This window comes from Pseudorca crassidens, chromosome 3 (assembly GCF_039906515.1).
Source record: "Pseudorca crassidens isolate mPseCra1 chromosome 3, mPseCra1.hap1, whole genome shotgun sequence".
Lineage (NCBI taxonomy): Eukaryota > Metazoa > Chordata > Mammalia > Artiodactyla > Delphinidae > Pseudorca > Pseudorca crassidens.
The window spans coordinates 125397242-125423817 of NC_090298.1; the positions used below are offsets into that span (position 1 = coordinate 125397242).

At 48.8% G+C, this 26576-nt stretch overlaps 1 protein-coding gene across 10 annotated transcripts in view; it reads left to right on the forward strand.

Annotated features, from left to right (window-relative positions):
- The window catches only part of ABLIM3 (actin binding LIM protein family member 3), a 178709-nt gene that overhangs the window by 123786 nt on the left and 28347 nt on the right, over positions 1-26576 (forward strand). For 5 of the 10 annotated variants that reach the window (XR_010942177.1, XR_010942178.1, XM_067732202.1 and 2 more), the window contains 8 exons: positions 1522-1609; positions 12806-12864; positions 15085-15156; positions 20444-20599; positions 22157-22186; positions 22691-22820; positions 23500-23598; positions 24760-24807. Coding sequence is in view for 8 of the 10 variants with exons in the window: in XM_067732202.1 (XP_067588303.1) it covers positions 1522-1609; positions 12806-12864; positions 15085-15156; positions 20444-20599; positions 22157-22186; positions 22691-22820; positions 23500-23598; positions 24760-24807 (682 nt within the window). In the remaining 2 variants the exon portion in view is untranslated. The remainder of the gene's footprint in view (positions 1-1521; positions 1610-12805; positions 12865-15084; positions 15157-20443; positions 20600-22156; positions 22187-22690; positions 22821-23499; positions 23599-24759; positions 24808-26576) is intronic. The other 5 variants (XM_067732204.1, XM_067732205.1, XM_067732206.1 and 2 more) reach the window with 5 other exon arrangements.

The following is a 26576-nucleotide window of genomic DNA, read 5'->3' on the forward strand; positions in this document are numbered from 1 at the left end:
AACAACATCCCAGTATCCATCAATTTCCCCCAGGTTATATCCCCCCCCCAATAAAACCCTGCTGTAACGTGCAACATATACCTTCAAAATGAGCCCCACCTTCCAACCCAATCGCTGCACCGATCCCCTCCCATATAGCAGTTCTAGAGCTGCCAGTGACGGGCCCTCATGTGCCAGGTCCTCTTGGCCGGGACCGCAGTGTCAGAACTGTCGGCCTGGAAGTGAGCACTGGGCTGGTGACCGGCCCTCCAGGGAGCAGCTCCAACATTGCTCCTGGCTTCCAGTGGGACCTTGAGTCACAGCCTTCTCCGAGGGTTGTTTCTTCCCCCAAGAGAGGAATTCTCAGCTGCACATCATTTCCATTTTTACTTGAAATAATGGGTAGGGAAGGAAAGTGGGAATAGGGAAGGGGGCTCACCAAAGTCAGACTGGGGTGAACGGGGGATGGGGTGGAGATTCCCAGGTACAGCAGTCATGGGACTTGCCTGAGGGTCAGAGACTCCCCAATAGGTCCTGGCTTTGTGGGTGCCCTTGTTTGTCCACTGAGCCCTAAAAGTGTGGCACTTTCACAATTTTTTCCATGCCTATGAGCCTCGTGTGCTCATTCTTACTTAATGCTATAACTTATCTTCAAGTTGGTTCCTTTACACACAAGAAAACTTATGTAATATAACAGGAAAACCAGGATCACTTGCCATATTGCCAGTGACTGAGAAAATATAGCCCTAGTGGAGTCTCCAAGCCTCACATCTGTTCTTATTCTTAAAAAGGTAGATTAGTGGGCTTCCCTGGTGGCGCAGTGGATGAGAGTCCGCCTGCTGATGCAGGGGACACGGTTCTTGCCCCGGTCTGGGAAGATCCCACATGCCATGGAGCAGCTGGGCCCGTGAGCCATGGCTGCTGAGCCTGCACGTCCGGAGCCTGTGCTCCGCAACAGGAGAGGCCCCAACAGTGAGAGGACCGCGTACCGCAAAAAAAAAAAAAAAAAAGGTAGATTATTAAGTTTTGGATAGATGTTAAAGACATACTATACCAAACTGGTACTTTCTCCTTGGAAAAAGTCAGAAGAATTGATAGAGGATTAAAAAGGACATCTTTTTTTTTCACGGATCCAGTGTCATTAAACCGAAGGTCTCTGTGCCACTTAAAACCATGTCAGGTACCTCTGGTGGTAAGGGCTCATTCTTGGGGACATGCTGGGATGTCCTCAAAGTAAGGCTGTTTTCTCATCTGGAAATAAGGAGGTAGGACCAGTGAGCTTCAAATGGCCCTTTCACTGCTGGAATAGAAGTACAGGTGTCCAGGGAAGTCCCCTGAATGCCATCAGATACGCATGGTATGGAATCACCAAGCTTCTGGTGAACTTTTAGACTGCTCTGGACTCCCCTGCATAGACTCCCAACCAGCTTCAGGGCCATGAAGATGTCGTCGACACTAATGAGTTAGGAAATGTTCAAACCCAACCTGCCCCACTGGATGGCAGCCCCAGCTCTGACCTCTTTTATCTTTTTATTTCCATAGGCAGGAGGGAAGCACTACCACCCAACCTGTGCCAGATGTGTACGCTGCCACCAGATGTTCACTGAAGGAGAGGAGATGTACCTCACAGGTGAGCAAACCTGACCCTCTGCAAGGCATTCCTATTCCCTCATGAGTAGAAAGGAGGTACAGTCTCCTTCCATCTCCGTGTTGTCTGTGCTTTTGGCTTGTCCTCAGAATTGTGATTCATCTGCCCCTCTCTGGGTGGTTCGGGAAAGTTGCCGGTGTGGCTAATGTGAAGTGACGTGTAATCTGCCTTCTGTCCCTGTGTGCCTCCACCGGCTGCTCGGCTGGCCTGCTTCCCTGGCAGTTCTCTGAGCAGACTGCCCTGGCTCTGCCAGTGGGTGGGAGGTTGAGCTGCTTGGGGCCAAGGGGTCAGAGAACAGGAGGATGTCTGAGTTACAGAGTGTCTGCACCATCACAGCCCCCATACCCCCACCTCCCTCTCCCATCCCTTCCCCCCCCATCTCAGAGCATCCCACCGGGCTGCTGCTTAGTCTTCCCACAGACTCTCAGGATGCACCAAAAGGAATGGGGGGGAACCAAGAGTCTCCAAGAAGCAAATCAGAGCTGCTTTCCCTCTGCCGCTTCCCGGGGTCCAGCCCTCTGACCCCAGGATCCTTGCACCAGTCTCCTAATTAGTCCCCAGGTGCTGCTCAGTCCTCCATCCTCTGCCCAGTCCATCATTCCCAGGCATTACAGTGTTCTCGGCAGACCCCTTTCGAGAGGCCTCCAGGGCCCATCCCTGCTCACCCGTGAGATACACACACTCCAGCCTAGGAGTTAAGACCCTCTCACTGAGGGCTCAAACTGCCTTGAACAAACTCAACACTTCAGCTGCCCAAGCCAACTTCCAATCATTCCTTCGTCCATTCAAATACTCTTTCTCGAGCCCCCACCAGGTGCAGGCTCTGCACCAGGGTCCACAGTGAATTCCAACCTCAACCCTACCTCCATTGCCCTGTAGTCCAGGGGGGAGGTGGACCATGGTCCGTAGTCACACAAATACCTGTCAACTGTAAGAAGCTGTACGAAGGGGAGGAGTGTGGGACTGTGAGAGCACATGACGGGGTGGGGAGGGCAGCAGGGAAGGTTCCCTGACAGTGGGCCGGGAGCTGGGGTTCAAAGGACGAGTGGGTGTTAACTGGGCAAAGAGGGGAGGGATGGGATTCGCCAACCTGAGGGCACTGAATCTGCCAGCCTCTGGGGGAGCGGTGAGGAAATGGCAAGTGTGGGAGACCGAGAGGAGCCAGTGTGTCCGGGGTGCAGCCAGAAGGTGAGAGATGAGGTGGGAGTGGGCAGGGCTGGCCAGGCTGGACCTTGTGGCAGGGACGGTGTTCAGCCCCTCGGATGATCTCATGGTCCTAGTGCCTCCGAGTAGATGCTCTTCACCTGCGTCCTGAACTCTGTGTCCTGTGTGCCTTACTTTGGAGCGCCTACCATTGTAGGCTCAGTTTAGGCACTGCCCACTTCAGAAACTCCCCAAATGGCCCCAGCCCCACCCACAACTCACTAGTCCCTCCTCCTGGAACCCCCTCAGCCCTTTGTTTGCACCTGGTCTCCTCCAGCTTGCATTGAGCCGTTGGCCATCTCCCTGAGAATCTTGCTTCTGACGTTGGCCCCTCAGCCCTGGCATTGACCCACATGCGCTCACTCTACAGGTGATCGCTGTTGGCTGAATTGCTGTACTAGCCATCCGCAGCTGTTTGAATAGCCGTCTTGGGGAGGGCATTTCTTGGGGAGAAACCTTCCTCCCAGTTTCCCCACAAGGCAGATGGAAGGTCAGGGGGGCCATTACAAGGAGCATATGTTCCTATCAAGCTTGTCCTAGCCACACATGCTCATGCCAGGAGTTCCCTCAACATGTAATGAATCCCCTTTGCCTAGAGCCAGTTTCTCAACCTCAGCACTGTTGACATATGGGGCCAGATAATCTTTCCGTGTGGAGACGTCCCTGTGTACTACAGGGTGTTTGGTAGCATCCCTGGCCTCTGCCCACTAGATGCCAAAAACGTACCCCTTCTCATTGCGACAACCAAAAATATCTCAGACGTTGCCACATGTCTGTCCCCCAGGAGGCATAATCAACCTGGGTTGAGAACCACCAGCCTAGAGCTATTCAGCAGAATCTCATGCCACCTCCTGGGCATGTTAGAGCAGGGTTCCTTTGTTGGACTGAGCGAGATGACCATTTCTAAGATGCTGTGAGACTCTACAGCTACTTACTTGTATGTACAGTCATGCAGGTATTAGAGGTGAATCGATCCCAGGAGTCACTCTAGGCTGTAAAGTAACAACCCTCATTGTATAGATGGGGAAAGTGAGCCCCAGAGACACGAAGAGATTTGCATGAGAGCTCAAGGGTACAGGGGGCAAAGGGGGACATGGCCTTATGACTCCCACTCCAGGGCTCTCCCCATCTTGCCTCCTGAGACCCAAGCCCTGCCCTCTACTCTGATCTCTGAAGGACTAGGCCTCCTCCTTTCCGTGAGCACTGATCCCTCAGTGCCTGGGTCCCTGAGTGGTTCCTGCTGCAGGACCCTATGTTATATGCTGGGAAGCCCACATGAGTCTCAGCAAACTGTGTGGTATCTTCATGGACCCTGAGAATCTGGACTTTGCGCTTGGTCTGAAAGTTTGTTGCATGAATTCCTCTCCCCCTTCTTTGATGAAGATATTTCCTAGTGTTGAAACTGCTCTCATGTTCATATCACGAGAAATCAAGGTCTTGCCCTTACTGCCTGAATTACCAATCCTAATCGCCCATTTAGTGCTTGGAATCCTGGCTCCACTGTTTAGTAAGTTTTTGACCTTGAGTAAATCTCTTTACTCTCTAAACCCTTATTGCCTAGGCCATAAAATGGGCTAGTAACAGTCCCTATAATAAAGCAATATAGTAAGTTCCTGACACACAGAAAGCTTTTAGTTCCTTCATATAGCAGATACCTGTTGAGCACCGCCTGTGTGCCCAGTGCTGTCCTAACAACCAGAGACGTAGCCGTGAGCAAGTCCCACAAGTTCCCTGCTCTCCTGGGGCTCACATCCTCATGTATCAGTATCTTCTAAGCCCTGCTTTGGACCAGAACTTCACAGAATGCTGAAAGAGTTAAGTGATGGAGTAGCTTTGTCATCATGAGAGAGAACGCACAATCAAACCTTCAGCAGAAATGCCTCCAGGACGTGGAGACAGTCTTGGTGATAAAGAAGGGCCTGTCACCCCCCTCCTTAATTATCCCCATCCCTGCCCCCCACCCCAACCCGGGCTTCTGGGAGAGTGGGAGTAATTGTAGGGCATTCAAGGACCTGCCTCGAGGGATGCTGAGTGATCCTGGAATGAGGGGGTCCAGGCCATCTGCTGCTAGAGTCATGCTGACTCGGGCTGTGGGCTTCTCAGGGGTGGCAGCCACCAGGGGTTTCTGCTATCACTGAGAGCTGGCCTTGTGTTTGCCTTGGACACCCTCTCCAGGCAGGGGTACCAAGACTCAAAATTATATTCCCCAGAAATGGCAAGAAAACTGTCCTTCCAGGCAGCATAGGAGTGGTGAGAACCAGCCAGGAGGACACCTGGGTCCAAGCACCAGCACTTCTGCTAATGGGCTGTGACCTTGAGAAGTAACTTCTTTCTCTGAGGTCTCTTCCTTCACCTGTAAAATAAGGATAATTACACCGTCTTTCATTCATCCACTCAAACTGAGGGCATGTTTGTGCCAGGCGCCCTGAAATGAACGAGGCAGGGGTGCTTGCTTCTGTGGTGGAGTTTACTCTCAGTAGCGGGAGACCGACTTTAATCAAACAGAAGTGCAAACACGCAGTGACAAGCTGCGATGAACGCTGTGAAGGGGAGGTTTGAGAGTAACTGGAGTATGTTATAAGGCTCCTCATCTAGTCTGGGAGGCCCGGAGGGGCTATGCCGAGGAAGGGAAATTGCAAGCCAAGACCTTGACATTGAGTAGGAGGTGGGAGCGTGAGGGGGGGAGGGAAGAGTGTGGCAGCAGAGAGAACAGCAGGTGCGAAGGCCCACAGGGCAGGAAGCGTTAACGCGGTGGAGAAACCGAGGCAGGCCCACATACCCACTGCGCAGAGAGCAAGCGTTCTCCACAAGGGCCTCAAGAATATTAGAGGGGAGGACGAATGTGAAGATGCCAAGTGCCCCACAAAGCGACGTGCACACAAGAGAGTGGGTTAGGAAGCCTGCACATCTTACAAACCCTGTCTTGTCATTCCCATGGCCGGACATACTATGTAACTGGCAACCAGCCTCAGGAGGTTCTTTTGGTCAGTTTGTTTGTGTTTTAATTGCTATGTAATGGCTTTCTGATGGACTCTAATTGGGAGAAGTCTGACATCTGTCTGGATAAGAATTTCCGGGGCGCCAGGAGACAGTTTTCTTTTATTTGTTTCAAGTTCTGTTGTGCAGTCTTTTAACTGTTTTTGTAAAGTTGCCAGATTTCTAATCTGTTTATTGTCCAAACCCTTCATTTGGGCTTCACCAGGAAATTAGGTCACTGGTTTTATGCAGCAAAATATTAACCAAAATGCTGCAGGTTAAGGGCAAAACTTATACAAATATCACAAAGGTTACAGTTGCTGGATCTGTGGGAATTTTTCTAAACCCAAAATGTGGTTTGTGAGATAGATTTTGCTCTTGTTCTAAATGTGCCTGTACCCGGGAAAAAGGAAAGGTAGGCTTTTTTTTTCCTTCTGTCTACACTAAATGCACTCCTATTCTGCGGACCTGAGACAGAGCATAACACTGGAAACATAGGATTTAAGCTGTATGTTTTCGAATAAGTCTCTGCTCTCATTTGTATATTTAATTAAAACCTACCAGGCAGGAAATTATTTATGAGATCCTAGGACAAATCTTGCTGCTAAGGAAAAGTATTATAACAAATTGTAGGTCCTAATAATAATAATAATAAATGCCACCGGCTGATATATGCTGAGCATTTACTATGTGCCAAGCACTTTACTTTTAAATGCAGTATCTCATTTTATCCTCACAACCCTGTGAACTAAAAGCCATTCATAGACAGGTTATATCCCTGAGCCAAGGTTAGCTGGCCTGTCTTGCTTGGTTTGTTAAAGGCAATTTTTTCCATTTATTATCAGGATTCTTAGCCTGTGGTTCATAATTGCCCTTCTGAATTTGATGAATCCCCCTGGCATTGCTTGCCAGATTTTGCATATGGTGTGTTTCTCTAAGGATAGGGTCTGTAACTTTTATCAACTTTTCAGAGCTGTCCATGGCCCAAAATAAAGTGAAAAGCTTTAGTTCTGGGTTAATGCAAATCCAAAACAGAGCCCTGAAAGCTTCTTTGATAATTACACCAAAGCCTTCTCTTGTATAACTGACTCTATTTCAGACCATATATTTTTTTTCTTCAGTTTAGATGATATAAGATCCTGGTACCAGGAGGTGTGTCTTTCTGGCTCAGGTGGAGAAGCCATTGGTATTTAGCTGAGGCCTCATTTCCCTCTGACAAGTACCTCATAAGAGGTGCCCTGAGCTGACAGATGTTCAAGAGAGGTGCCGCCCATCATTATGGACTGTGGACACCAGCCCTCAGTCATCATCTCCACATCTCGTCAAACCACACTTTAAAAGGCACTAACGTAATATTGGTGCTATAATTTAGTAGCTTAACATTGTTATTTTAAATTGGATCTCTCTACTGACAGCTTAGGTTGTAGGAGTTATGCTTAAAAACTTTAAATCTTCTGTTTCCCCAATCCTGCTACATAATTTTAGACTCTTCAAATGTAGCCTGTTAACTGAACTAAATTGACATTTCCTCAAGTCTGAGTCTTTGAAGCATATTTCATTTTAAACAGAGTGCATTTTCATTTTTGATGAGCTGCAAATTTGTTTTAGATTTTTAGGGTTACCAAACATCTTGAATCATACAGAAAATATTACAGCATAGTAGCTTAAGGTTTGTATGTAGATAGTCTGTTTCCAACTTGCTCCTCACGCCACAAACTCAAGACAGCGTGGCAATTTTCTCACCAGTTACATGTCACATCTACTTCACCAGCCAGTTTGTCCATGTTGGTCAGAATTAGGTCCAGAGTAGCAATTTCCCTGGTTGCTTCCTCTGTTTTCTGGGAAACAAAATTGCCTGCCGGGCAAGTCAGGAACTTGTCAGATGCTCGGGTGTTAGGTCAATGAGATGTTTTATTGGTCTGGACTTCTTAGGTGGCAGGAACTCAGCTCGAGCAGCATTGGGTAAAAGGGGACTGATGAGCTCACAGAACTTAGGAGAGTCCAGGAGCAGCACAGCCGGGTTGAGGGGCCCACGGGGGCAGCAAGTGGGTCTTCTCCCTGCTCCTTTTTGTGCATGGCCTCATGCTCTCCTGATCCAGACTGACTGCCTCCCTGTCAGGGGAAGGAGGGCACGGCCAGCTCCTGGGCACCGTGGGCACAGTGAAGCCCCAGAGACTCCAAGGAGCCTGACTTTGGCTGCATGCCCACACCCAGGCCAGGGCAGGGAGACAGCGATGGGCGAGCAAGCAAAACATCTAAGCTCCCCGAACCCCAGTTTCCCTCTCTGAAAACGGTGATACCCATGGCCTATGTCAGCAGGCTCAGTGAGGACTGAATGAGCAAATGCATGGGAAAGGCTTAGCATAGAGCCTGGCGCCACCAGCTCCACCAGTGCAAGCTCATGATAAACACCCAGTCGTGTAGAAATGGCCATTCCCCTGAGCCATGACTAATAAATGCTGGTTACTGTCAATATTACCATCATTATTGATAACACTTAGCACAGGGCTCAGCATATGTTATTGATCATTATTATTTTTTACTCAATTACCATTGTTATAAAGTACATAGCATAAGGCCTGGCACAGACACTCTCTAAATATTAGTTATAATAATAACAATAAGAATAATAAGAATACTCAGTGCCTGACACAGGTGAAGCACTCAATACATTTGAATTATGGTCCTAACTGTTATTAGTAGTATCCTGTGAATTACTGGGCATCTCGGGACTGCCATTCTCTTTTGCTTGTCCTGCCTGATATCCTCATGGTAACCAGCATCACAGTAGCCAAGCACTTTTCTCCCTTAAGCTCTTTATTAAGCTTCAAGCCCACTTGATCATGTCAGGTCCAGGCAAACCGGTCTTTTCCACTTCTCCCGTAGTGCCTCATCCCTGGGCACCAGCCCAACCTTCCAGGAGGGTGCGCCGGCAGCTAAGCCCAGCTTCTGCTCAGTGACTCCACCTGCCCAGCCAGCCCTCTGCTCTGGGAGTAGGAGAGTAAACACCACCCACCACCTTCAAGTCTCTCCATTACTCCTTTCCCCTCACCCAAACTAGATCTTGGCAAACAGGGGGTTTTGGTAGGGGACAGGAGATAATAACAACAACTACACTTACATAGCGCCTGCTCTTGGCAGACACTGTTCTCAGTGCTCTACGTACATTAACTCATGAATCCGCACAACAAATGTACAAGGCAGGTACTGTAATCATCCCATCTTCTAGATGGGAAAACTGAAGCACAGAGAGGTAACTGACTTGCTCTAGACGATGCCGCTAGTAAACGATGTAACCAGGATTGGAACGTCTTAAGAATATTACACTAAATAATATATAAATTGCCTCATATATGGTGAAGATTTCCCAGTGACCAAGATTATAGCAATGATATTGTTGTTATTACGTGTCAAATTCAACAAAAGGGCTCACTCTTTTCCTCCTGCTGAGATTGGAACACTTAGTAGCAAGTGAAGAGAAGAGTGCCCCATGGTTCACAGAAGTAGTCCCCCTAATGATGGGGGTGGGGAGGAATTTTTTTAATTGAGGTAATATTCACATAAAATCAACCATTTCAGAGTGAACACTTCAGGAGCTTTTAGTACATTCACAATGCTCTGCAACCACCACCTCTATTTAGTTCTGAAATATTTTTATCACCCCAAAAGGAAACCCATAGCCATTAAGCAGTTGTTCCCCATTCCCCTCCCCTGAGCCCCTGGCAGCCACGAATCTGCTTTCTGTGTCAAGACAGAATATTTTGGGTATTTCATAAAGCTGTGGCCTTTCGTGTCTATCTTCTTTGACTTAGCGTAATGTTTTCCAGATGCATCCACATTGTACCATGTGTCAGTGTTTCCTTCCTTTTTACAGCTGAATAATATTCCATTATATGGATACACCACACTTGTTTATTCGAGTGTGGATTTTAAAGGAGCCTTTCCAAGGTCCTAGCAAGGCTGTGTCAGAAAGATAGTGCTTCTACCATAAAGGCAGAACTCGGAAACCTCACCCTGTTACGATCAAGAGAAATCCAAAGAAACCTAACAACCTGGCTGGGATCAGAAGCTGAAAACTCAATGCCTACTTAAACGAGCGAGAAAGGCCAGGAGGCAGACAGCAGGGTCTGAAAGCATTCATCTTCAAAAATACTTCAAAACAAAACAAAACAAAACAAAAAGCACTGCGTTGGCCAAACAGAACCTTCGGGTGGGCCGGTTTCAGTCCCTGCTGTGTCTGTAAGCCTGGCTGGGCTTCTGGAAGACTGTGGCACCAGCTCCAGCTTTGGTATTGTAATCTCCACTAATGTGAGAAAAAAAAAAAAAATGGTGTTAGCAAATTGAATTTACAGGCCTGGCAGAGAGGTGGGTGGGTTCCCAAACCTTAAATAATCCACAGAGTTACAGGTATGGTGTGTGCTGTAACCAGTCAGAGAGAGAAGGCTGAATGCTGACTCCGCTAAGGATTAAAAACAGCCTTAATGCCTGGCTGAGGGACAGTTTTGGAGATCTAGGTTTCTATCTCTGAGTCAGCTGATACAGAAATAGCTAATCCTTCACTTCTATCACATTTACAGGAGGTTTTAACTGCAGAATCTGGAATTGTGGGTGATAGTCTCAGAGGATGAGCGTGTAACTCGTGGAATCAGGAGTCTAACAAGCAAAAAGTGCACCCAATACTTCGTACTTCCCACTCCCCTGCCCTTAATCCTTGTTCTACTTTATAAGACATGATGAGCAAGTTAATCTCTCTTCCCACAGAGAGGCATTAAAATATTCAAAAACCCTTTTCCCCATTCTGTTATGTCTTCTCTTCTCCATGGAGAAGACCCTGCCTTAAGGCCTAATTTTGAGTCACCTCTCCATCCTGATTACCGTTGTCCTGTGGGTGCATATCAGTCTGTCTCTTTTTCTACAATACGAAGATGGGATCCAACCAGTCACTCATTCATTTCTGAATCAGGTAGTCTTTTAGGATGAGAGCTATTGACTGATGACATATGCAGACCCTAATCTTACAGGGGTCTTCATGAACAAATCATCTTTTCTTACCTTCATTTACCTAAGTTTATTGCTAACCTCCAACAAATCCTTTCCCTCTTTAATTTAAATGATCTACTGCCAAAACCCAAACTTCTGCTTTTTTAAAATTTCTAATTATAGTTTCTTTCTCCCTTTTGATCCCTCCCCCACCCATCCACCCCCCACACACACTTCTTATAAAAACCTGCTTTCCTGTATGCAGAATGCTGAAGCCATCTGTGGTTCAGCCTTATTTCAGAACAGATACGTCAATGGCACGGAGAGACCATCTAGTCTGATGCCCTCGCTTTACACACCATTTCCCCCTCTGAGAACCTCTGTCTGACCTTTTACCTTCCCTGTGCCTCTGCCTCTTTCACTTAATCTCACAACCTTCTGAGGCATCTGTGTCCACCTCATCCATTTCCTACAGTGACCTGTAACGTGCTTCCTGCCAAAGCCACTGCAATAAACAACTTCTGGTGGATTCAGCAGCAACTCGGAGAGGACCAGAAATGCTCTCCCTAATAATTCCCGAAGCTAGGATCCCAACCCCACCACTTGGTAGTGGACACACCCTAAGATTGCCGAATCAAGCTGCAGACCCAGAGTCCCTCTACTGGGCTTTGAGAGCCATTGCACTTTACATTCGAAGGAAGTAATCTCATGCAGAACCCATTAGGAACACCCAAGAACATCAGCAAAGAAGAATCAGAGAGCCCCATCCCACAAGTGACAAAACTGGCCCTAGAATTAGGATTTTTAAGATATAATCTCCAAGACCATCCAAAGCCCTCCTCGTTGTTATTCAGATGAAGCAAGTGGGACGGAGCAGAGCCCCAGCAGGGCTCCTTACTTTGGGCCCCTCCTCTCACCACCATGTTTTTAGGCCTCATTGTTCAACCTTACACCACCCCCCTGTCACTTAGCCAGTATCCAGTCCTAGGGGTTCCAGGCAACAAACCATAATGGAAAAGATATTCTAAAAACGAAGTCAGACAGATGCCATCTGGGTGCTCAGGAATCTAGCCATTTGCTGGCTCCTTTCCTTTCAGGGTTGATTACAAGAGCAGTGGCACCAGAGGGATAATATGTTCCTATTTTTCCCTCTAATCCAGGACACCTGTCCTTTCTTTGGGGAATGTGTAATATTTGGGGCTTCTTCTCAGCACATGACCAGCCACCTGTTGCTCATGCCTTTCCAAATTGGCCTCTCCGATTTGGGGCTGGCCAACTGGACCCCCATCCACAAGAGAATGTGGGCAGCCGACTATGCTAAGTTTGAAGAGTCTGGAGTCTCTTAGAAATTAGCAGGTCAGGATAGTGCTCTCAAGCAGAATATATACATCATGACACCCCCTCCCCTTAAATGTGATAGCTCTGGTGGACTGTCATTAAGCCTTTGAAGAGAAAGGAAGGCTGGAGTTCACCGCAGTCTGTCACTTTATTTCACCTCCACTGCCATTCATTCATTCAACAAATATTTATTGACCACCTGCTCCGTGTCACTCACTGCCGATCGTCCACTCATGTAATCACCCCACAAACATGTACGGGGCCTCTGCTGAGACCAAAGCCCCATGCTGGATGCCATGGGAGACCCAGCAATGAAGAAAGCTCAGCTCCCACCCAGAAGGAGCTCTTAATTTAGTGGGAGTGATAAATCCACAAGCTACTATGTTTTAAGACCATATTGCTGGGACAAAGAACGATGGATCATAGAGGAGAGAGAAGTCACTCCCAGCTGGCAGGTAAGGGTCACAGGATGTCATGTGAGAGGTGGACCTCGAGGAAGGGCAGGGTTTGGACAGGCAGAGTGCGTGGGTGGTTGAATCGATGTGGCGGCAGAGATCTGAAAACCAGGGGGTCCTCCTAGCTGCTGTGCAGGGGAGTAAACGGAGGTGGAGGATGGGGAGAGACCCCAAATTCTAGTAGGTGTGAAAGGTCTGAGGCTTTGTTATTTTCCTGGCCCCTTAGGCTCTGAGGTTTGGCACCCCATCTGCAAACAGGCAGCCCGGGCAGAGAAGAAGTTAAAGGTAAGCAAGCTGGTGGTGATACCAAACCAGCTACTTCTAGCCACAGGCTGGGGGCACTGTGCTTTACTAGAGAGTCACTCCTTAGTGTGTACACTTTCAAATGTGTGCCTGTATCCTTGGATTTCCTTAATAGTAACATCCACCTCAATGGGGTTTTTGAAGGGATTAAGATGTTGGATGTGAGAGCACTTTGAAAACGGTAAAGCACTGTATGAATGTGAGTTTTTAGTGTTTCTGGGGTGAGGCTATACCCTTCCCATTACTTACCAAGATGGTGACCTCTCTGAGGCACGTAGGCCATGGTTTTTCCCCAGCCGAAGGTCATTAATAACAGTGGTTAAAATTGTCACAGAAATGGACAGCTTGCAAGGCATCTTCACAGCCACCGTCTGATTTGATTTAACACCATTGGGCAGGTGGGTTAGGAATTGTGTCTTTGCTTTGCTTGTGAGAAAACCAAGGCCTTAAAGAGGGCGGTGACTTGCCCACAGTAATGCAGCCAGGCAGAAGCACAGCCAGCGTCCCCAGGCACACGCTAGAGCACCTGAGGACCTGTGTCCCTCTGAGTGACTGTGCTCTGACAAGTACTAGGAAGTCCTGTGAATCTGGGTTCTTGATCCAAGGACTGCAAGAGGGGTGGGGCACAGCTCCTGAGTCCTTGATGGTATGGAGGGGAGACCTGGGTTGTGTGCTGGGGTGTCTCTACACTCTGGCCCCCAGATATCAACTTGGCCCTTGGGATGCTATTAAAGTTACCTGCTAGAATCTCAACTAAAAACACATGTGTACAATTTCTGACCGGCTGGTTAAACATTATCCCCTTTGCCATCTCATCTGTTTCATTTGTGAAAGAGCTGGTCTATTGATGCATATTTTTTTTGAGCTGTGAGTTTTTTCCCCTGTTTCTTCCAAGGCCTCTCCCTTTTAAGGTCTAAGAAAACCTTATTGTCCTTTTCTTCCACAGTTTCCTTCTCTTTGTTGGCATTTCTCAAATTTCAGTTATCCCTCTACAACCCCGATGCTTTTTGCTGTATCTGTGTATCACCCGTATTATTATATGCTTCATTTTTTTCTTTACATCAACTCACTACTTTTTACTTCATCAAACTTATTTTAAAATAAAACTTAATATCACCCAGTGGAAAACCAGTATTATTTTTTATAAATAGAAGGTTAACCCTAAAATAAATTCATTGAAAATGAAATATTTTGTAACAATAACTCTTAGAAATTCTAGCTAAATCATGTTACCTGAACTCTCTTTATTTAAAAAAAAAAGGAGGGGTGGGTGAGGTGTGGAAGGTGGAATTAGCAATTGTTATTGAAATGTATTAGGACCAAATTAAGACTTCCTCCTTGATCTAACCAAGGGGACTGAAGTAGAATTTTACATTTTATTCTCTCGCTCTGTGACTCAGTATTATCAAATTTTCTGCCAAAATTCATCTCCCCAGAGCCACACTAGCTCACAGTCTACAGTTTGGGAAACAGTGCTATATAGTCCAACTTAGAATGCTTTAAGTTGCAGGATGAGAGGTCTGGGAGGGAATGTAGCAGTCCTTGAGACCAGCCCCTGCATTTCACAGATCAGGAATTCAGGATCCCCAAAATCGCATAGTTTACCAGCGGTCCTTGATTTCCAATCTGTTTACTTTTTAACCACATCGTGCTCTTAGATGCAGCAAGATAAACTTCGTGCTGTTCTGTTAAAGGAGCCATGAGTCCATCATTGCCATTGTCCAGAGAAAGATTTTTTAAGTTTCTCACTTAGGTTGATGTCATTTTGCAATGGATACACTATAAAAAGAATCTGTATGTTGTGCAATTACATGACGTTTAACCTACCTTTATGTTTTGTATAAACAAACTGCTAAGGAATGATGCTAACCAGTTTTATTCCTTTAAAGTAATACATTATTGACTGGGATAAGCCAGAATGAAGAGTTTTATGAGTAGCTTCCTATCTAAAAGGCCAATTAAAAATATGTTAAAAAAAATCCTGTTCAACAGCATAAAGTCCTGTGCATTTCCAATTTCATTCACAATCAGACATTGATTAAAAAGGCAGAAAATAAAGAGACAGTACAGAAACAGCCAGAGAGTGCTTTCAGCAGTATTGCTAATGTTCCCCGAAGAACTGCGTTCTTATAGCCGCATCTCCCCCCTCCCCACAAGGTTGGACATGCCGTCTCTCAACCTCTGTCTTCATCTCTCCCACAGCATAGGCGGACGTCTGAAACTTCCATCTCACCCCCTGGATCTAGCATCGGGTCACCCAACCGAGTGATCTGCGTATGTATCACTTTTCAGCCACCGAACAGCCTTGCTCATCCCCAGGCCTGTTAATTAAAGAGTCTCTAAGGACAGCCAAAGACAGCAGTCAGGTTTCCATCCAGCCAATGTCTAGTGTGTGCCTGTCATGTGCTAGACTCCGTGCTAGGTCCTGAGGATGCAGTCGGGGACAGGGAGGACACGGACCCTCACGGAACCCACAGCCTTGTGAATAGTTACAGGGATGACATCAAGAGCTTCAGTAGAAGCTCTGAAACCAATAATGATGTGCCTCTTCCCCCTGAGTCCTTGAGGCCAGGGCAAAGTGAAATTTGGGTCAGAGTGGTGTTTGGAGTGGGTCTTGGGGGGGATGTTGATGTGGAGATAGTGGCGTGTGATAAAGAGGCAGACAGGAGGAAGAAGCCAGATGAATGTGGAAACATGACTATAAAGGGTTTGCAAACATAAAGAAGAGCTTTCTAGTCGTGTGAGAAGTCCAGGGATGGAGCAAACTACGCGCATGTGTCTGAGTTCCCAGCCCCAGAGGCATTGAAACACAGAGACACTCCTCATTTGCAGGGATGCGGCAGAATGGACAAGAGTTGAGTCAGATGACCTCACAGGTCCCTTGGATATGTAATTTATTCATTCATTCATTAAGCAAATGCATCCTTGAATGTCTCCTCTGGGCTAAGTGCTGGGCTCTGGCGAGCTGCACCTGCCTGTCCTCATGGCGTTGACCCCATAAGTCCATGGATAATCAGATGCCATTCTAATAAGTGCCAGGGAGAAAAAGTGCAGGGTGCTCTGATGATGCTGCAGATGGACAGAGGGACCTGACAGTCTAGGACCAGTTGGGAGAAGAGTCCTGAGGAAGAAACAGTTAAGCCCACGCCCGAGAGGTAAACAGAAGTTAGGTAACGGAGGTGAGGAACGCAGAGCCGGAGAGGACTGCAGTGAGCAGGGGAGGGGCCTGGCAGTCAGCAAACCTCTTGCAGCCTTTCTCATGTCAAAGGGCCATGAAGACCAGAAAGGAGGGAAGTGGTCCAGAGCAGGAAACCCACTCCTCATGAGAAGCTCTAGAGACAGTCCCCAAACAAGCCAGCCCTGAGTACGCCCTGCCCACCATTGCTTCATCATTATTTCACTCCAGATCCACATTCAGTTTCATCCTCGATCCCTGGATAATGCCCATCGATGAGACTATTTCCTTTCCTTTCTTCCTCTGTTCAAATGAAAAAAAGACGTAAGAGTTATCATTGACTGCAACTTCAATATGGGTCAGCACGGCCATGTGGCTCCCACAAAAGAGAAGAGACTTTGATCACAGGCTGTCCTCATTGAAGATTCCAGTACAGAACAAGAGAGATGATAGCTCCCCTGGTGCTGTGAATGGGGCCAGACCACAGTAGGATTAATGAGCTTAGTTTCAGAGCCCGCAGGGTGAGAAGGTTACTGACAAACGTGCGCATGTCTCCAGAAGAGCGTTACCAGACACACCCAGCTGCATAGAATGCCACTACCCCCCAGCTGGCCTCCCTGTGCTTCTGGGAAGCCGCCTTAAATTTTGTGAATTAAGTTAGGCCCAGATGACGTTCACCCTGGCATTCTGGAGGAAGCTCGTAGAGTTGCCCCTGTGAGAAGCAGCCCCGCTACAGGTGAACAGCAGCAGCTGGAGACACCTGCCATTGTGCCCTTCAAATGGGGGCTTATCCACTGAGACCAGTTACCCCTGGCATATCCCAGCATTGGCCTGTGTCTCCCCTCCCGTATTCTGCTCTCCCCTCCAGCTGCTCTGGGGAATGGCTGCCCTTGTCATGTGAGCCACGTTTTAAGTCAGACCGTTCCACACATGGTTTCCAAATTCAGGGAAGAATCCATCCAACCACTTTTGGGACATTTAGTAACAGGCAGAGAGATCCAGTATTGGTTCAGCGTTCATAAATACGGAGGTTTGGTATTAAAATAGAATGATCAGTGAACCTGGAGGGGGCAAGTTCTTTCAAACTTTGCTCCACTCCCCACTGACTGCTAGAATCATCTCCAGCCCAATGTGTTCTCTTCCTTCCTTCCTGGCTAATTATGTTAGGATGCCTCTGTTCCCTCACTGTGCCTCCAGACCTAAGGCTCATTTATAACCCAGTAAACAAGGAAGTATAGGAAGAAATATAAATTTAGTATTTTTGAGGTTTGGAGTAAAGTGCCCAGATAAATATTGACAAGTTTGTAAGATGCCAAGAGCTCTCAAGGTCAAAACCTAACATCCCATGATAAAAGGCAGCAGTCAATTCAGCAAGTGGACTCTCCTAATAAGGTTCGCTCTACCCACACCCTGCCGAATTGGTACAGTTGTGGGTGTCTGGGCTGGGCAGTCTCTGGCAGAAATGAGATGGCACACCTCAAAGGGTTTAAGTGTGGAGGGAGTGTGTACAGAATTGTGGACAGGGTCAGGGGACCCACAAGACCTAGTGCGGCATCCAGAGTCAGCAACAGCAGGAGGCTGTCACCACCCTAAGCCTAAAGGGAAGGGCTGGCCAGAGCTGCATCTGTGGCAGAGCAGCCAGGACGGGAGCCAAGTCCATCACGGCCGGGCAGGGCGGGTGCAAGGGAGACATGTACACAGCCCCTCTCTCCACTCAGCCTCAGCCTGCAGGTGCCCCTCATTAGCCAAACCCAGCTGAAAGCCAGGGAGCCTGTGACACAGTCCGTGGGACCTCAGAGCTCAGACCAGGGCCAGGAGGAGTGGGCAGTGGGTCTCAGGTGAGCAGACAATGAACAGCATGGTGTCCAGACAGCAGTAGGATGGGATGGGGATGAAGGAGTGGAAGGGCCTTGGGAAGTGTTTAAAACATCAACAGTCCCAAGGTCTTTATGAAAGTTGCTCTCTCTATGGCAGTCTTGGCCCTGAGACTTACCTGGCCGCCCAGACACTGGGAGAACGTTATAGGATAATACAGTCTCCTTGGATTCTCTCTTAATCTCCCTCATCTCAGGACCTTGTAAGACACAGTGGTTTTGGGGGACAGATCCTGACTGACCATAGCAGAAACCGGGTGACCAGAAACAGAGGGAATGGCTGGAGGACGCAGATGTGGAAAGGACGTGGCTTCAGGAGCCACGAGATGGAAGCTGTCCTGAGCGGGGGAAGCTGTCTAAGTCCTTGTGGTTCTAGAGGGTTGCACTCAGGCCAAGGCAGGTGGTAGGTAGAGGCTCACTTCAGTTCGATGCGAGGAGCAGCTCTCTGAGTGCAGCCCTCTGCCAGTTGTTAAGACGGTGAACTCGCCATCCTGGGAAGCCAGGAGAGGCCAGTGGAGGGGGCAGGCTCCCAGGCTAGACTGCCTGGGTTTGAATTCTGGTACAGCTACTTATTAGCTGTGACCTTGGGCGAGTTCACTGATGTCTCTGTGCCTGTTTCCTTATGCAAAAACGAGGATAATATTCGTATGTACTATTAGAGTTGGTGGTTGTATGGATTAACGGAGTTAAACCATATGAGGGACTTAGGATGGAGTCTGGCTCACAATAAGTGGTCATCAAGTGTTAGCTAGTGTTTTACTGCCGTGATTAATTCTGTCTTTACAACCTTCATCATCTTCTTCAAGGATGCTGTGAATGAAGATGCCCTCACTGTGTGGGGTTTGGAAGGCTGGATTCAGCCCTACTGGCTAAGCGGTACAAGTTGCAGAATCTTTTGAGCCTCAGTTTCCTCATCTGGAAAACAGGAATCATATTTTTTTAATTTACTTTTTATTTTATGTTGGAGTATAGTTGATTTACAATGTTGTGTCAGCTTCAGGTGTACAGGTGTACTGTAGCTAAGTCAGCTAAAGTGACTTAGCTATACAGACACATATCTCCATCCTTTTTCAGATTCTTTTCCCATATAGGTTATTACAGAATATTGAGTAGAGTTCTCTGTGCTATACAGCAGGTCCCTGTTGACTGTCCATTCCATGTATAGTAGTGTGTATATGTCAATCCCAAACTCCCAGTCTATTCCTCCCCGCTCCCACCTTTCCCCCTTGGCAGCCATAAGTCTGCTTTCTAAGTCTGTGAGTCCATTTCTATTCTGCAAACAAATTCATCTGTATCATCCTTCTAGATTACACATATAAGTGATATCATATGATATTTGTCTTTCTCTGTCTGACTTACTTCACCCAGCATGACAATCTCCAGGTCCATCCATGTTGCTGCAAATAGCATTATTTCACTCTTTTTTATGGCTGAGTAATAATTCCATTGTATATATGTACCTCATCTTCTTTATCCATTCCTCTGTCGATGGACATTTAGGTTGCTTCCATGTCTTGGCTCTTGTAAATAGTGCTGCTATGAACATTGGGGTGCATGTATCTTTTTGAATTATGGTTTTCTCCAGATATATGCTCAGGAGTAGGATTGCTGGATCATATGGTAGCTCTATTTTTAGTTTTCTGAGGAACCTCCATACTGTTCTCCATAGTGGCTGTACCAATTTACATTCCCACCGACAGTGTAGGAGGGTTCCCTTTTCTCCACACCTTTTCCAGCATTTATTGTTTGTAGACTTTTTGATGATGGCCATTCTGACTGGTACAAGGTGATACCTCATTATAGTTTTGATTTATGTTTCTCTGATAATTAGTGATGTTGAGCACCTTTTCATGTGCTTTTTGGCCACCTGTATGTCTTCTTTGGAGAAATGTATATTTAGATTCTTTTGAATTTCATTGTTTTACATGTAGGTGTCCAGTTTTCCCAGCACCACTCATTGAAGAGACTGTCTTTTCTCCATTGTATATTCTTGCCTCCTTTGTCAATAGATTAATTGACCATAGGTGTGTGGGTTTATTTCTGGCATTTCTCTCCTGTCCCATTGATCTATATTTCTGTCTTTGTGCCAGTACCATACTGTTTTGCTGACCATAGCTTTGTAATATAGTCTGAAGTCAGGGAGCCTGATTCCTCCAGCTCCATTTTTCTTTCTCATAATTGTTTTGGCTATTTGGAGTCTTTTGTGTTTCCATACAAATTTAAAAATTTTTTTGTCCTAAAAAATAAGAATAATATTGACACTTACTACACAGAGGCATCCTGACATTTGGAGGAGATCATTCCTATACAGCACAGGACCTCACACATATGTTCTGTCAATGTGGTGTCAGCGTGAGCCCAGGTGGAATGAATGACCTGTCTTATTCTCACATTCTGCGAGTCTTCCATCCTAGCTGGAGAAGCTCATACCCCTCTGTGCCTGGCTTTTGTTTCCTCTCCCCTTTTCCGCTTATCTTTCTGCTTCTTTCCTGTCCATTTCCCTCTTCCTCAGGCTAAAGTGGATAATGAGATCCTTAATTACAAAGACCTGGCAGCTCTCCCCAAGGTTAAGTCCATCTACGAGGTACAACGCCCCGACCTCATTTCCTACGAGCCTCATTCCAGATACACGTCCGACGAGATGCTGGAGAGGTGTGGCTATGGAGAGGTACGGCATCTCGCCCTCTCTCTGGGGCTATTGGAGGAGAGGAGGGCCCTCAGGGTCCCCAGGCCCCTCCATCACAGAGACTTCAGCCTCCATAGTGTTGGCCCCCAGACTCTTTTAAACTGGTATTTACAGTCGACACTTAAAAATCAAGTAATTTCATCCAAAATCTGGCTTCTCTTGAAAAATCGGAGCTGGGAACACTACACCAGTGTTTTCCACCACCTAGAGATGGGGAGCAGCTCCCTCTATAGGCAGGACATGGGCTCCCCAGTTCTCCCTGATCTCCACTACTCTCTGAGAACCCCAACATAAAAGCCAAGAACCTGTGACCACTTATCACCTGAGGTGTTGTTTCTCTTACAGTGGAGAGATTTTATACATAGCCTACGGCTCTCATCCCCAGCTGTGCTCAGTGGCCACTTAGGTTTATAACCCCCAGTTAGGTAGGTTCTCTGTGTGCTGCCCCTGGCCTTAAGCCCCTGTGCTCAGAGCAAGAGACACTCATAAAAAGTACACATCAGAAGGCTTTTGAAATCATTAAATGGTTGCTGGACAAGAGAAAGTGTTTCCTGGAGAAGGCAGGGTGGCTGTTACCCTGGAGGTCCTGACAGGTTACATCCCAGGAGGTTTTCTCACCCCACCCCAGGCCCCTGAGCTGAGATCATTTGGGGCTTCAGAAGGAGCCCTGGCCTCATGCGTACTTCACCACTATCCCCTTCCTCTCTAAGGAGAATGGGGTTCCATTTGGTTTAAGAGCCTAATGCTGAGATTCTCTTAAGTTCTGGCCTCTGAAATGGACCAGGAAAAGGGGGCCAAGCGTTTGGTAGAAGCTGATTCTCCTGAAGCCAGAGATGGCAAACTGGGGCCACAGCCAGCCCCCAGATTTGTTTTGTTTCACTCACAGAGTGTCTTTTTAAAATGTAAATGAGTTGTCAACGTTTAAACATTAGGAGATTTCACAGAAGAGTCTGCACTTCTGCCTTGTCTTGGAAACTTAAGAAGCTGTGTTAGCATGGGATGGACGGTCCAGCCTTGCCTGGGTGCCCTGGAGCTGAGCGCCATCCCCTCTGCAGGCAGTGCCTTCCATCCCCAGCTTGCCCCCTACCACAGGCCCAACTCCTGCATTGATGGCATCAGCCTGGCCCTTCCTTGGCCCTGCATTTGGGAGCCTTGCCCTGGGTCCTGTCCTTATGAGCCACAGAAGGGCGTGAACTGGTAGAGGCACAGGGAAAGGCCATGAACTGGCTCTGAGCTTGCGGTGGGGAAGCCTGGGCCCAGGTGAAGACCCTACCGCTTCTTCCCTGAGGGCCCCCGAGCCATCTCATCCCCTCTCTGGGCTGTGGTTTTTTCCATTTGTAAAAAGAGCATAGTCTCAAGGTTTCCTCCCAACCGTGAGCACTGCTGATATTCTGGGGAGCTGAGGCCGTTCTCTGGGGTGGGGGACAAGGGGCAGCTGCAGGCTTCTCTCTGCTCCCTGTAACCACTCTCTGTCCCTCCCTCTTGCCCTCCTCTCTCCTTTCACTCCTTCCATGGCTGCCTTCAAACTTCGCTTCCAAGTCGCTGGGGACCTTATCTCCCTACTCCCAGGTAATTAAACTGGTTCCAGGAGACCTTTTCTATAGTTGTGTCCTTTATGCTGACCAAGCAGACCCCCAATTTCCACCCCCCACCCACTGAAGCCCCTGAAGGTGCTCCCCCAATGCAAGCAGAGACAGGGAGACTTAGAAGCATGACCTGGAGGAAGTGGCAGTGGCTTAAAGGGTATAGAGATGGCTGGGAGCGAACCTTTCTACCCAGAGATGGCCTCCCTGATGCTTCTGTGATCCTTGGCCAGGATTCCAGGGTCCTGACCCACGGGTTCCATTCAAGGGCATGTGAGTGATGGGTGAAGGCCCTGGAAAGTCTCTGCAGCCTTCCTCAGGCTGTGCATGTAACCCAGGGAGGGGGGGTCTCTGTATTCAGAAGGGCAAAATGGTGCTTCAGCCCCTGGGATCCCAGATTCCATGTCACTTCCCCACCTGACTGCTGGACCCTTGGGCTATAGGCCCCCCTAATTGCAGATCTTGCTTATGGCCCTGCTTCCTCCCCCAGGACATCTATGAGAACCTGGACCTCCGGCAGAGACGGGCCTCCAGCCCAGGATACATCGACTCCCCCACCTACAGCCGGCAGGGCATGTCCCCCACCTTCTCCCGCTCTCCTCATCACTATTACCGCTCCGGTAAGGAAGGGGGAAGCTCCCAAAGGGACAGGAAGAGCCAGGGGTGACAACACAGTGCCTAGATGTCCCCAGCTGCTGAGACAGCATGGGGCTTCCCTGGGTTATCTCCATTACAACTTGGTCCTCTGGAGGCTCATGGCCACCCAGGCCTCACTGAGTCCCTGCAGATGCCACTGGCAGGGGAAGAAGAAGGGTACATGGTACTGAGATGCAGCAAGAAGGTGGGTGGCGTGCTGCTGCGGGGAGGGGAGTGGCAGGAAGCCCAGCCATCCTGGCTGGTAGAAAACGTCTCCATCCTCATCCTTTGTCCTGTCCCATCCAGAAGGCAGAACCAGAGGATCAGAAATGGGGAAGTGTCCTGGCCTTCACCTGAGGGCCACCCTGAGGTTAGGGATGAAGCAGGCAGAGCAATTAAGGGAGGGGCCCAGGTGGGGAGCTAAGAGGAGCAAGGATGCCTTCCTGAAGCTCAGTGCTGTTGATTCTTACAACCCACAAAATCTGACTTTGGGGTGAAGCAAGACAACAGGGTCAAGCCTGTTTCTGCAGACCCGGTGCATGAGAGCACAGCCCCCATCCCTGCTGTCATCACCTCACTGCTGCCGTAACCACCGCCACTGCATTAATGCCTGTTTTCTCTGTGCCTCTGCTCTCTCTGGGGACCACTGCCTGCGTGCTCCAGGGCCCGAGAGTGGCCGGAGCTCTCCATACCATAGCCAGTTAGATGTGAGGTCCTCCACTCCGACCTCTTACCAGGCTCCCAAGCACTTTCACATCCCAGGTAGGCTGCCAGCCCGGAATTCCGGGCATGGGTGCATGCTCTGTGGGGTCGCTGGGCGCCCTACACCGGCACCGAGGAGAAACTGGGTGCTGGGGACCCTCCCTAGCCAGTCACCCGCACTAACTGGCCTCCAGCTCCGACACACCCACTGGCCTTAGCCCACTCCCTAGACAGAACCAGCCTTGATTAGGACCACCAGGAAGCAGCCCAGGGAAGTGCCTTGAATGTCCAAGGGCTGTGATGGAACATGGCAGTAACTGTGCTGAAGGTCATGGGCTTTTGGGATTGAATCCTTGATTCTGCGGCTTATAAGCTTGTGACCTCAGACCAGCTACTTAGCTTCCTTGAGCCTATGTTGTTCCTTCTGGACAGCCAGGCACTGTTCTGGGTCCTGAAAGTGCAACTGTGCTCAAACCAGCCCAGATCCTTCAGGGTGTTTAAGTTCTAATGTGGGGAGAGAGCTAATAAATGAGTAAACAAATAAGTAAAAGGATAATTTCAGGAGATATAGGTGCTAAACATAATAAAACAGGGCACTGCAATAGAGTGATGGCATGGGGGAGGCTGGGCTATGTGAGGTGGTCAGGGAGGGCTTCTTGGAGGAGGTGACAATGAAGCCAAAAGAGACCCTAGGGAAAAACATCCTGGGCAGAGGGAACAGCAAGTCCAAAGGCCCTGAAACACTGAGCCTGCAGCTGGCCAGCATGGCTGGAGGTGGTGAGCATGAGGTTGCCCCAGAAAGGTCCCATCCAGCCTACTGGGGAGGAGGGGGTGAGAGTGCTAACTGTGGCTGTGAGGTTCTGGGGACGCCCACGTGGAATGAGGCATGGCTGCTGGGTGGGCACCTTCCCGCATGGGGTCTTGCTGAGCACGTGCCTGCCTTATGCCTTCATGCCCACCATCCAAACCCCAAGCCCCAAGCCCCTGCCTCAGCCCCATTTGAATCCATCCATTCCTTTCCCCTCACCTTTCTTGGAACCTGATGGGATGAGGTTGGAAGCTCACCTTTGGAAGAGGAAGTCCACTGGGGGAAAGATGGGAGAGCCTTGGGAGAAGTTGCTAACCACCTCTCTCTTCTGGTACCCACTGACCAACTGGCTGTCTCCTTTTCTCCTGTCTTTCTCTCTCCTCCCCACTGTCCCTTCCCGGTCTGACTGGCAGCTGGAGAAAGTAACATCTACCGGAAACCCCCGATCTACAAACGGCATGGTATGGTCGGGGGCAGAGAGGGCTTGGCCAGGCAGGGGGAGGGGCAGTTAATCATCTGTGCAGATGGCTCTGTAGGGCCACCAGAGGGACACAGACAAGGCTGCAACTCAGTCCTTCTTGTCGGCTGCCCCCCAGTCACTCAAGGTGGCCTTGGGGAGGGGGTTGGTGTCATTTCAAAACGGCAAGGAAGTCCTTGTATCCCCTACATCCTTTCCCACCATCTCCTCACTACCCCCCTTGCCCTGCTGTCTGCTATCCTAAAGCCCATGGTCAGAGAAACCCTTGTCAAATGCATGTAGCCCTGGGAGAATGACACTCCAAGGTGCTGGTACTCAAACTTGGACGTTCGTTAGAATCATGTGGAATGCACACAGATTCCTGGGCCCACCCCAGACTTAATGAATCCAAATTTTGTATTTGTTACAGTTTCTCCAGGTGATTCTAATGTCCAGCCCAGCTTGGGAACCACTGCTCTAAACTGTTCTCAGTCACCATGTCCTGAGAGTAGACGGAGGCCTGGAGAGGGGATACGGATGAGAAAGGAGCTGAGGGTGCCTTCATTCATTTATCCATATAGTGTTTCTTACAGAACTGTCTGTGGGCCAACTGCACCCAAGAGATTTATTTAAAAAACAGATACCTTGGCCCCCTCCCCTGCCCTAGACTTCCTTAATTAGAAATACTAAGAGTTTGCCCTACGCATCTGCCCTGTAACCAGTTCCATTCACAGTTCCTACCTGTGCTCCCTGTGGGAGCCACCACTGAGACTTGTTCGTTCTTGCAAAAGCACTCAGTTGAATGAGCACTCCCCTTCCTCTGAGGATGCAGAGGCGCAGCTGCCACCCTGTATCACCCTTAGGTACATATGGGTGCCTGTGGGATCACAGGGGGAACACAGAATTGGACGAGCATGGAGACAGGCAGAAGCAGCCCTGTACTGGGATCTAAACTCACCGGGATGATGGAGGAGGTGGTACGAGTATAAACAGTGGCTCTGGGTGCTTACGATCTGACAATTTAGATAAACATCCTCGACTTCAGAGCGGACTGGGCTGGGGTCCAGGTGAGTCCTGAGCAGTGCACATCTACCTGTGGCTGCGGAGGACATGCCATGTACCCCAGTGGTCACAGAAAGGCACCAACCCTGACAAAGGTAGTTTAGATTTACATCCAGAAAAGGCTCCCAGGTCCCAAGCCCCTCAGGACTGTGGGATTTTGTAGGTGGGCCTGAGGGGCAGCACCAAAGCAGGCTCAGGAGGAGTCTGGGCTAGAGGTGGATTGTGCAGGTAAGAGGGTGGATGAAACGGCTGGAGTGGGAGGGGCTGCACAGGACCCTCATCAAAGAGGATTTGCAAGCTTTGGGAGCAAGTGCTGCTGGCTGGCTGAGAGCCATCCCAGGACCCTCTGCTGCTCTGGCTCCACGGAGCCTAGGGCTTGTCACTGTAGCTTCTCCCTCCTGAGAAATGATCAGCGGCCCCATCTCCTTTCCCCAGCCCTCTCTCTGACCTGGTCAGTTTCTCACCAGTCTTGGGCGTGACAGTCATTGCCTTGGAAGGTTTTGTGCCTATGGTGGGTTTGATGGTCACCCCCATGTTGTGGACTTCAGGGGGAAGCTTAGAGCTGGATGACACCTCAGCCAGCAGACCAGTTCTGATTACAGACAAGGAAACTGAGGTGGAGAGGAGCACGATTTGCCCAGTGCTACAGCTCAGTTAAGTGGCAGAACTGGAACCAGAACCCAGCGTTGCTGACTCCCTGGCCAGTGCTCC